Source organism: Sprattus sprattus (genome assembly GCF_963457725.1).
Source record: "Sprattus sprattus genome assembly, chromosome: 3".
Classification (NCBI taxonomy): Eukaryota; Metazoa; Chordata; class Actinopteri; order Clupeiformes; family Clupeidae; genus Sprattus; species Sprattus sprattus.
The window spans coordinates 33,306,190-33,318,307 of NC_137922.1; the positions used below are offsets into that span (position 1 = coordinate 33,306,190).

Consider the following 12,118-nt stretch of genomic DNA (forward strand, 5'->3'; position numbering starts at 1 on the left):
ATGATCCGGTGGAGCTGGTTGGTGGAGCTGGTTGACGAGCTGTTTACCTTTTCATTAGGGGTCATCATATTACAGGTACAATTAGAGTTGTTCTTTCTCTTTTTTCTTCTCCTCCTTGTCTTCTTCAGCGTGAATTATTAACAAGCTGCTTGTGCCTCATGCTCTGCGGCTTGCTTTTCCTGGGCCTGAGCACACCGTCACAGGCTATTATTAGAAGCGAGCTGATGAGACAGTGCCCCTGCGCTCAACTCAGACTTCACACAAACACCGACAGTGAGAGAACGAGGGGGGAGAGGAAAGAGAGAGTGAGAGAGAGAGAGAGAGAGATACTGTCTCGGACACCACCGCAAGCTCGTTCTACCGCCTCAGTCGCTCTACATGCTGTTCGCTACGGGGCATCGCCTCGAATAAGCAGGTGAAGAAGTTGCGCATCAGACACGCTTGTATTGTCCGTAGTGACCATTTGGGCAAAGAAGGCAAGAAATCACCATCATGTGATTGTGTGGATGTGTCGGCTTTTCAGTCGTCATATTCCTCGGCTACGTTGTGACAAACCGTGCCGTGTTTTTGTTTTGCATGTTAAAGGTGTGCCATTGGTCAGCTGCCTGCCCTCCCCCACCACCCTACCACCACCCCACCCCCCCCAGCACACCCAGCTTGGGTCCTGTCCCGGCCACCTCCAACCCGCAGTGAGGAAACTTGTCTCGAATTAACCATGTTCGTTCAGCAGGGCCTCCCAGCACCCCTCGCCACCCCCCCCCCCCCCCACCCTGCCCTTTTCAGCAATCAAAGCTTTGTTATTCTACTCCCTCAACCAAAACCAAATATGATTCAACGGCTCGAGCAATTACCCACAATTTTCCGTTCTGCTGCTCTAGGCCTCTTCCCAGACAGATTTTTCCCGGACAATGGAAGATTGTCCGTCGGGGCTAGCCACGCATCGGTGTGCGAAAAGCCCTATAATGTTCGTTTTACCTCGGCGGACGGCGCCAAATCATCTGCGGATTAGCCGCTGTGCAACAGCATTAGAGCCCCTTGTCTAAGCAGAACAGTTCCGTACTGGACACCGTTTTGTGTGTGTGTGTGTGTGTGTGTGATTTTGCCGAGCGCTTGACTTTTTGACCTGTGTGTTTTGATGCCGTTTCGTGCCAAAAACCAGACCATGTCCCTCCCCACCCTCAACCCCTCACCCCCCGTCGCTATAAGTTTTAACATCTGGTTTCATATAGGTACTTTTTGCAGACTGTTATTCATTACTCGGGCAAGCCTTCAAGTACATTTTCCGTTAATCTCACTGTAAACCCCCTTCTACCCTCTCTCTCCTGCTGCAGGGTGTGTGTATGTGTGCATGTGTTTGAGCGTGCACGCGTGTGTATGTATGTGTCTGTGTTCATGTCAGGGTATTATATGCATTTTGCATGTGTCTGTGTCTGTGTCTGTGTCTGTGTCTGTGTCTGTGTGTGTGTGTGTGTGTGTGTGTGCGTGCGTGTGCGTGTGTGTGTGCGTGTGTGTGTGTGTGTGTGCGTGTGTGCGTGTGCTCTTGCGTCCACAGTATAGCTGCAAAAAATGGCACTTAAAATAGAGGGCATGAGCGTGGAGCCTCCTCCTCATCATCTGCCACTGTGATCTGTTGTGACTGGCACCGTCTCCCCCCTTGATCCCCGCACTCCTAATTTATTGCCATCGAACACTTTTAGCGAAGGCCCCACTTATTTATTTATTTGTTAGTCAGCTTGTTATTAAGCTATCATCGTTGCATGGCTCACATGCACTCTGTAATTGAAGTCTGGACCCGGTGCTGTGAGCAGAATTATATTGTGGATTTCAGTATTGGCACTGGGATGCCCTTGGCTCTAAATCTTGTCTGTTTTAAATCTTAAGTGCATTCCTTGGCGGGTTCACCTCCTCTCGCTCTCTCGCTCTCTCGCTCTCTCTGCACGGCTTGCAAACCCCCCCAAAAAACACCAGCTCTCCCCCTTTTCCCACCTCTTCACCCTCTGTGCTCTTTCCATCTTCCAACACATTGTTGAAACTTTACTGGGGCTGTGGGGTAGTGTTAGTGGTGGCACTGGTGGCACGGCAGTTACCCAGTCATGGTAGGTTAATGTAATTATGTTCTCCTCCTGGCCGTGCTAATCGCCGCCGTGGCATTCGACATGTGCCCCCCGAGTGCTGGAAACCTCCCTGTTTTTTTTCTGTCTGGCTGATCTTTGGCCAGGTGTTCCTGGGCACTGATTGGGGGGGGGGGGGGGGTACTTTGGGGGGTACTCTGTGTGTTTGTGTTTATTGGTGTGAACACGTGTGAACACGTTTAGTTTATGTCCCTATATCATCCCTGACTTAACCCTTTTATTGCTCCTTATTAAAAAAATAGCTATTCTTTCAAGTTTTTAAGTTCATTTTATTCGTTTTCATCATTATCAAATGAACTTAGGTGTTGCTGTTGTAGAGATGCTTTTGACATTTAAAAGTCACGCACCACCTCACAAAAATTGAACAAACCAGCCCATTCACAACATCAGACTCACCATCACTAGACTTTTCCACTCCCAGTCTCTCTCTCTCTCTCTCCCTCTCTCTCCCCCCCTCTGTCACTCTCTCTCTCCTCTCTCTCTCTCTCTCTGTCATTCTGCTCACTGTTAAGTGATGGTAGGGTCTTGCTCTGATGCCCATTCCAGGGCCCCATGTCAGGGCTGACAGCAATCCCCCCAAATCGCCCCCCACTCCCCGCTCAGTGCCTCAGTCTCAGAGCATTTGGCCGGCCTCCAGGCCTCTCTCTCTCTCCCTCTCTCCCTCTCTCTCTCTCTCGGGGTGGAAGGATCGAGTTCTTCGATGCGCGATAAGGCTCTCCTGTCCAGAACAGGATTCTTAATGTTACAGTAAGAAAAAAAAAAGCCACGAGAGCGGAGTGGAGAACCAGATGCTATCCGAGGGGTTTAGTAGCGGAGACAGATCAAACAGATGTTTAAGTTCCCCATACATGCTGAGTCAGTCCCCAGCTCCTCTCCTTTCCATCTCCCAAAATGGATACATCATATGCTTCAGTGGCCTAATTGAACTATAGACCCAGCACCAATTCAGATCACATAACCTGCACCTCTTTGGAAAAGAATGCAGGGTTTTTATTCAGGCTTAAAAATGAAGGCACCTTAACCGTGAAACTGATACACGACTTTGAACATGAACTTCTTGTTCAGACATTTACACTGGGTAGAGGAATGTCGAAAGCACCACAAACAGTAATGATTTTTATCATTTAGCTCGACTCCTGGTGGGGGAGTGTTGAAAGTGCCCCTGTGAGAAATCCCACTTGTGTTGAGCGGAGAAAAACAAATGTAGTCTGAATATATTTCCCCATGCATAATGCATGGCGAGATTGCATGAGAGTGTTTGCCTTGTTATACCATCCGTTAAAATATCTGTGAGCAAATTTGGATAGTAATATAATGAGACGTTGCAAGGGAGTTGCAACATGTACGCCTCAAATAAGTTTTAATATTATTATTCAAATAGCAATTCAAGTGTGGGCTTCACTGAATATCCAGAGTCTTGGGAGGGCGGTGGGGGGGGCTCTACAACTTACCCAGTGTGTGTTTGTTCACAATGTGTCAAGTTGTGTGTGTGTGTGTGTGTGTGTGTGTGTGTGTATGTGTGTCTATGTGTGGAGCTGGCAGAAGGTCAGAAAATGAATGGGCTCATTGTGGGGTGTTAGCATGTTGGTGGTGCTACTCTACGTGGATGTGAAGTTGCTTGGCTGAAGAGGCTGTTCACTGTAGACACAAATTCAGTAGAATTCAACAATCTCTATTTACACCCGAGGAACATGTGGTCCCTAAACAAACTGACAGTCAACAAGAAATCCAAAAGCCAAATAAATACAATTATTTAGTATAAAACATGCATGAATCATGGTTAAATACTAAAATGTTAATGTTAAATAAAAATGAATCAGAGTGCAGTTTGGTGGATATAAAATTAAGTTTTGCCATGCAAAAATATATTGACTCCCCGATATGAAATAAATCAGCCCTTCAGTCACACTAGTGCCAACAGCATGGTCGCTAACTGCGCTAACATTTCTGCCCACTGACCTGCTGCACACCCATCTGATTTGGTAGCATGACAGAGGCGTCCTGCTAACTGCCTGAAGGGTTCTCATCAAGCTCCCAGGAAGTGATTGAGCCCCCGAAGTCAGGGTCCTTTCCACAATGTTTAACAGACAGCTCACAGCAGGGTAATCATAGGCTGCCCGCGAGACGTGCCGCTACATCAAACCACAGCTGCTACTGGTAAAGAGAAGGGGGGCAGTTGGAGGTCTTTATCAAAGTGTTTTCTCTCTTCTTTCTTTCCTTCTCTTTCTTTTTTATTTTTCTTTGGTTTCCCAAAGTTCATTTGCCTCGTCACTTTGTCACTTAATAAAAGAGATTGGCACCAAGGAGTCATTTGTTGTATTTAATTCAAGCCGTCATTTTCATAATTGAGGGCAGAGAAGTAGAATTACATCAGTGTACACTTGAAAGGCCTCATATCAAAACCCGCCATTCATATCTTTTATTACAGGAATGTGGCGCTTGTAGGCTAATCGCTAATCGGAATCTCGCGTCCGTGTCTTTTGTACGTTGAGACAAGTCTCTATTCCAAGTAACACCTCGACTCTAAGTAAGTCTGGATAATGGCCTCTGATAAATGCATTGTCAATAACTTTCCGGGCACTGCATAAACTCGTCAGTGTGCGGTATCACCGCAAAACTAAAAGGCCACAGCCTCGCTCTCATCTTGTCCTGATAATAACGGCCAGCTCGGAAACAGTCAAACTCTGGAAACAGTTGATGGATTATATCCAACATATCCCTGACATCAGCAGAACTTAAATAGCTTAGAGAGAGAGAGAGAGAGAGAGAGAGAGAGAGAGAGAGAGAGAGAGAGAGAGAGAGAGAGAGAGAGAGAGAGAGAGAGAGAGAGAGAGAGAGAGAGAGAGAGAGAGAGAGAGAGAGAGAGAGAGAGAGAGAGAGAGAGAGAGAGAAAGAGAGAGAAAGAGAGGGGAGGAAAAAAAGATTTTCCTATGCTGGGCCACCTTTGGTGACACAAATGAAAATGCCCTTCCCAAAATAGATCTCTGTCTCTCTCTCTCTTTTTTTTCCACACCTCATCTGAGCGGGAGGCTATATTTTAGACCCAGTGACATCACACTATCCATTACAGGTACAGTGTACTGTGACACACTGGGACCGGAAGTGTCATGATTGAAAGGCCACGGCATGTACACATCACTGTCATTTATCGTAAGTGATGTTTTTTTTGCTGCTTCGTATTTATGTACCCTGACCTTTTTTGCTGTTGGTCTCCAGATTGACTAATGGTGACTAATTTGCACACTATGCTGATAAGCCAAAGAGTAGTTTTTTTCCTAGCACTGAGGGGGAAAAAAAAGTTTCATGAAATGGAAAGTTTTACTGTTGTGAAATGTTCTCTGAATATATATATCCTTGAGTATTACTGACCGTTTCAGATTTTGTAATATGCTTTTGTTTTATCCCAAACTACCTAAGATGCTATTTGCAGGTTCTGTCAGGACTTTGACAAGAAAGCACCCCTCTCGCTCACTCTCTCTCTCTCTCTCTCTCTCTCTCTCTCTCTCTCTATCTATCTTTCTATCTTTTTCTCTTTCCCCTTCTCTTAATTCTTTATTAAATGTTTAGGCTGGGAGAAAATTGTACAAAGTGTACTTGTCACTTTGATCACGCTGACCTGGAAAGGCGATCCTGCTCGACTTCACAGAGCGCCCTGACACCCAGGGTAACCCAAGCCCTTGCCCCTGACATACGAGACACACCTGAACGCTAAAGAGGGCTTCTTCCCTTACTGCCCCCCCATCCGAAAAAAGAAAGGAAAAAAAACGATGTGTTTGTGCACACGTGCCTTTGGGGGTTTGTGTGATGTCATTATGTGCCTTCAAGGGTTAGTGTGTGTGTGTGTGTGTGTGTGTGTGTGTGTGTGTGTAATGTGTGTGTGTGTGTGTGTGTGTGTGTGTGTGTGTGTGTGTAAGTGTAAGTGTAATGAGCACTGCAGTCTCACACTTCTTTGGCCTTTCTTTTCTTGTTCCACTCTGGAGCCACTGTAGTCACCCTTGTGTGAAACTTTTGTCTTTTTTTTCCTGTGGAAGACGAAAATCAGCTGAATACATTACCTCATGAAAGGTTAGCCTGAGGATGCGCTCTAACTTCAAACAGAGACACACTCCAGTCGGGGAACAAATTGTTTTTTTCTTTTTTTTTTGTTTAGGTGTTGTTGTATTTTTTCTTTTTTTTTTCTTGCTTCTCCTTTCCCCCCCCCACCAAAGTGTTTCTGCATCAAAGCGAAGGGGGAAAAAACAACCTAATGAACAGAGGAAAACTGGAGGACAGGAAATGATGTAAATCCAGGTTAAAGCTATTTCCAAAGGCTCCGAATGGCTACATCCACCCTTGACGCATGGCAGTGACTGTAAAAGCCTTGCCACAGTTTGAGATTGTTTGGATTTGCCAGCGCTGAAGCCATGCTGCTTTATGGATATGTACTCTGGCCTGGACCTGGCTGGTATAACTCGGTAATAGCAAATAGGACCAGATTGTTTTCTTTAATAGGGAATTACTGTTGGATGTTCTAAGTTTTTTTGGGAAGGTCTACTGATACTTTCGTTGTTGTTTTAAAGAAGTAGCAGCAAGCACTCACAGCTTACACATGCTTCCCCCCCCACACACACACACACACACACACACACTCACATAGCCGCACACACTCTCTCTGACCTCAAATCCAGAAAGTCTCGTCACACCAAATGCCCTAGCTAATTCTGGTATCTACCAGCACGTTGGGAAAGATCAAGAGCATCATGAAAGCGCCTTCACTGGAAATCATAACAAGCTGCAGTATGTGTCTGACTTAAAACCCACCCCTGATACGAGCTTGAACATCAAGCACAACTCCACCCACACACACACACACACACACACACACACACACACACCACCCCACAAGCACGATCAGAGGAAGAGACGACGGCTGGCAGTGGCTTTTAAAGAGTTTGCCGCCCCTCAGGTTATTTGATAGATCCTCTCGCCCCCGCTTTGATCAGAGGCAACATTATGGCAGCCGTGACAGTTTGTCTTCCTTCTGCGCACACACACTTTCTCACACACACACACGCACGCACAAAAAAAAAGCCCATTTGTGTCAGACAGCAATCTCCTCTGCGCTGACACGTTTGGCGCTCTCTTAAAAGAAGATGTCAGGGTCAATGGAGTGGCTTCTGGCGCTGAGAAGCGCCTGTCTGTTTAAGCCCTGCAACCTCCGCAGCACTCTCCTTCACTAAGTGACTCAGGGGTAAGATGTGTGGCTGATTGGAAGGATACTATCAGATAGGCCAGAGTCAGACGGGTGGGGTGACATTTTATTGATTTGTTTTTGTGAACTTTTGAGCCTGGGGTATGAAGAAGGCAAGGACCTACCAAGTTATACCTCATTTGATATGGTCTCTCTTTTGTGTGTATGTGTGAGTGTATGCCTGAGTATCTGTTGGTAACTCCACTGGTAAAAACATTGTATCAACAACACTGAGGTCAAAGGGTCAAACCCAGTACTTTCATTTCTACACTTTGCTATGACTGCACAGGTCTACTTCATATCCATAACAAATCCAGCACTTTTTGAGGTGTGGTGCTCTCTGATTCATAACATGTCATACATCGATAAACACTGATTGGTGAGAGCTTTTTTTTGGCTTCATTTATCTGAGTGACAAAGAAAACATGTAAATAAAAGTACTGTACCTCCAGCACGACAAAAGCTGTGCCATTCTCTTATTCAGATGATGTCTTATACATATAACCTGCGATGAAAGACGACACCTCCTTCACATGAGTGTAGCACTTGCACGGTGCTTAGCATATGCCATTCACCAAAAAAAACTAAAGAAAGCGCTCCACACAGCCACACACTGCTCCCCGACGGTGTTGAGGTGCTGCTCTCAGGTGACACCATAAATAGGTAATGAAGCGGCGCTGCCGGCCCCTCCAACGCGCCGGCGTATTGTATTCTGCCTGATTTGCTCCACGAGCACGGCCGCATTTGATCCACGCCTCGCCAAGTGCACCTCGCTCCTCGCTCCCGCCACATGAAGGTCAGCTCTCACTCCTCACCTCGCTCCTCTTCTTCCCACTCCACCACCTCCTCCAACTCCACAACAAATGTCAGCTGTGTTTTAATGACTTGGCCCCTGCGTGGCTCAATATGGATGGAGAGAAAGGGAAATAGAGAGAGAGAGGGAGGGAGGGAGGGAGGGAGGGAAAGACGGGAGGAGATGAGGACGGTTAAGCCATACTGTATCCCCAGACCCCAAATCCCTCCATTCTCTTCTCTCCCCTCTTGTTTGCTACCAGTTCTCTTTACAGCCCCTCCACCCAACCCTTGGTGCTCCTATTGTGATGAAGGTATTATAGAGTTGTGTAGCTAAAAAAACAAGGTTAAGAAGATCAGTATCAAAGAGGAGGGGGAAGAGGGGTTCTTTTTAGTCTTTTTTTTGTGTAAACGTCTTTGTGGATAAGCGTTTGTGTGTGTGTGTGTGTGTGTGCGTGTGTGTGTGTGTGTGGTTTTGTGAGAGGCTGGCCTCGGATTTCCTGCTGAAATGCAGAGGTGTTTTCTTACCTGATTTGTATTCATTCACACAATGCGCCGAGCCTGCCCTCCCCTCTCTCCCCCTCCTCTCCCGTTTCCAAGTAAGAGGAGTCCAGACGGGACGCTTGTTTTTCCCATCATCGGATACGAGCGCTGCACCGCGCAGCGCCACTTCTCCTCTGCCGAGCGCCGTCTGCCCCAGGGCCAAGAGAGCCACATCGTGCTTGGGCCCAGGCAAACGCAGTGCTACGCTTCACTTGGCCAAGTTTTCCAGGGATCTTGGGAGTTCGGATCACGGTCACCGAATCGTGGCCTTGAGCATACCGTCAGACAGAGGGTGGTGTGAGGGGGAGGTTTTCAGTCTGTTTTCTTTATTTACCATTATTTCTTTATTAAATCTTTTTTTGAATTTGAGCAATAAATAATCTGGAATTTCCTGTCCGTGACACTGCACTCAGTTTCTCCATCTCTCACAGAGTCCCTGACACTGCTCTCAGGCCAACATGCAACATGAAATATGGCGTACAACCACTCCATTATTTCCTGTCCTCCGTAATGTACCAGTACCTCGTCACAATTCCATCTCCCCAACTCTGAGTGGATATCACCACCAAAGGATCAAGGGGTTATTTAAGTTCTCTTAGGTCTGCTCCGATGACACTGATGAGTGTGTTTAGCATTATTCACATTATTCAACACTATCACTGTACAATTGTGTGCTCCCTGTCTGCTTCTTCCAATATGTCCTTGCCCTCCCCCTTGTGCCAGGTCAATGGGAGCCAACGCTAATCCCTCTCTCTTCCGTGCTTCATAACATGGGCTGGTCCAAGTTTGAGCTAGATCACAGGATAGATTTCATGGCGGAATTCCCCAGCCTATTGTGTGTGTGTTCCTGCACAGTCGATAGACCTAATTCTTGGCGCTGTATCGTTTGTCCTCGGTAGTGTCTCGTTGTACGATTATTAATTATAATCTTTTTTTCCTTCCCCCCCTGCAGGGCTTTTTCCTGACTGTGTCACCAGAGTCCATTCTGAAGGTGGCCAAGCACGCTTCAGAGAACAACAAGATCTTCGGCCTGAACCTGTCGGCGCCCTTCATCAGCCAGTTCTTCAAGGAGCCACTCATGAAGGTCATGCCCTACGTGGACATTGTGTTCGGCAATGAAACGGTCAGTGATGGAAACCACGTTCTCCGATTGTGCTTGTGTGCAGTTTCTCTGTGTTCTACTTGTTTGGAAGTTTGGCCTCTGTGTTTTTCTCACTGTTTATTTGAGCACATTTACGCTTGTGCATATAGTGTTTACGTGTCGTCATTCATGAATTTTGTTCCCAGTGGGAGAAAAGCAACAAACAGTCCCATTCCAGCATCCCCCACCCCTCCTGCCTACTGGCAATTTAACAGTGACTCTTTCATACCCATCATCACACAAACTCACACACACTCACTCACTCACTTACACGCGTACACAGAGTGATTGCAGCCCCCGTCCCGTAATCGTTCATCTTAATCGTGCCGCCATTTCACAGCAGTTAATCTATTGATTTTTCCGGGCCGCCCGTGAGGAAGTAGGCAGTGGGCTGGAGGTCAGGCGGCGGTCAACTGGACCGTGTGCCGGGAACCCGCGCGCATGCAGCCTCCAGAGAAACACACACACACACACACACACACACACACACACACACACACACACACACACACACACACACACACACCCCTCCCACCTCCATCCGCAATCTGAGCACTACTGCTAGCCATAGGGCAGTGACACAGAGCACACTGGACGATAATTACGTCACACACACACACACACTCACTTACCCCTCCCCTCCACACACACACACACATACTTTCAAGCCTTCAGGCATTCACCAATGCACAGCCCAGGTCCAGACTGAAGCAGACTGCGTGTCTCACTATAAGACTTGAACATTTCACAATTATGATGTCATTTCTGTGTCTGCTGCTCCCAGCATTGACTCCAAATGGAGATGTTTGTGTTCCTGTTCACTGAGAAAATGTAATTTTATTGGGAGTAGATAAACAACAACTTCCTACTCCGTTTTTTTCTCGACATAATCATGTCTGTAAATTCTTATCTAGACATGTAGGTGATCATGTCATGTTCTACTTTGACTGTATCTCAGACAAAGTCTCTGTTTGTGATCATTCAATGTAAATACATGGAAAGTGGAGTAGGAAAACACAAACACTGCTCAGGTTATTATTTAATAATTAGAAATATGCTCTGCATCATATGGAAGTGGAAGAAAACCCAGGGATGTAATTCTAGTCAGTGGTTGCATAATAACATAGCGCTGCTATACTACCACAGTGCTAGCATGCACTGCTCCTATAGTTTAGTTTTGATAAGAGAGTTTGTTTTCATGTTGGTGCACTTAGAGTTGTAAATGCTTGACTGAAACCCTCTTTGCTTTGCTTCAGAGAAGTGATGGCAGACGAGGCTTGTAGTGTTTGTTTTGATAGCGCGGCTTCACAGTGCAGTTGCACTGGTGCCTCTGGATTGGTGAGGAGATGGTGGTTAATGTCAGGAATTAGTCACCCGGTGTTATCAGTTCACACAATCAGTGTGTGCAACACTCGGCACTGACAAGTTGAGAATGTGTGCATGTGTGTGTGTGTACACTAGAAAGACAAGATCTGTTTCACTGCTCAGAATGCCTTACAAAAAATCGAGAGAGAATCGAGGCAGCCCCTCCACTCAAGAATTTATTGCCATTGCTGACTTCAGCTTCTTCAGCCTTCAATTTTTTCCTCTCCCTCGACTTCCTCTGCCTCTTTCCTATTTTCCTCTCTTTCCTAAAGTCTCCACAAGCGATGCGTTACTTGAATGTTTCGGAGTCGACACCCTAGTATCCATGTCACAAGTCGTTCGACAGCCTTTTTGCACACTTTCTTTGTGTCGTTAAAAAGCCATTTTGCGCTCCTTGTTAACCGTGCATCAGTGTGCCTTGCCGGATTTTAATTATCAAATGCCGGAGTGTGCTCACAGTTAGTTAACACTGGGTCGTCCTCAAGTTTTCGCAATTACATTTTCATTCTCATACGTGGGCCTCCGTATGTTAGTGAGAGATGATGTGCAATAGCAAAGGTTGGCTTGTCTTTCATCACACACTTCCTCTCCCTTCTTTCTTCCGTCTTTTAGCCGCTTTATGCTAAATAAAGGCGCAGTGAAATGAGATTATTTTAGCAATCCCAGTTTAAATGGGCATCTGGCAGATGAAGATTAGGAACTTGTCATATTAACTGAGTTCTCAGCTAATTCTGCAGTGGCATGTTTCTTCCTGTCTCTCTCTCCTCCACTCTCCTTCCCCTCCTCCCTCTCTTTCTATCTCTCTCGTTTCAATCAAGCTTCAGTGTTGAGGCTAAACTGAGGCTCGCGAGCAGGCGCTTGCGTTTTGGTTATATAACTCTCCCCCTCGTCACTGTGGTAATTACAGCCTTTCGG

At 46.5% G+C, this 12,118-nt stretch overlaps 1 protein-coding gene across 3 annotated transcripts in view; it reads left to right on the plus strand.

The window, feature by feature from the left end:
• The window catches only part of adkb (adenosine kinase b), a 148,549-nt gene that overhangs the window by 102,344 nt on the left and 34,087 nt on the right, over nt 1-12,118 (plus strand). For all 3 annotated transcript variants that reach the window (XM_080834817.1, XM_080834818.1, XM_080834819.1), the window contains one exon: nt 9,650-9,820. In XM_080834817.1, coding sequence (XP_080690943.1) covers nt 9,650-9,820 — 171 coding nt within the window. The remainder of the gene's footprint in view (nt 1-9,649; nt 9,821-12,118) is intronic.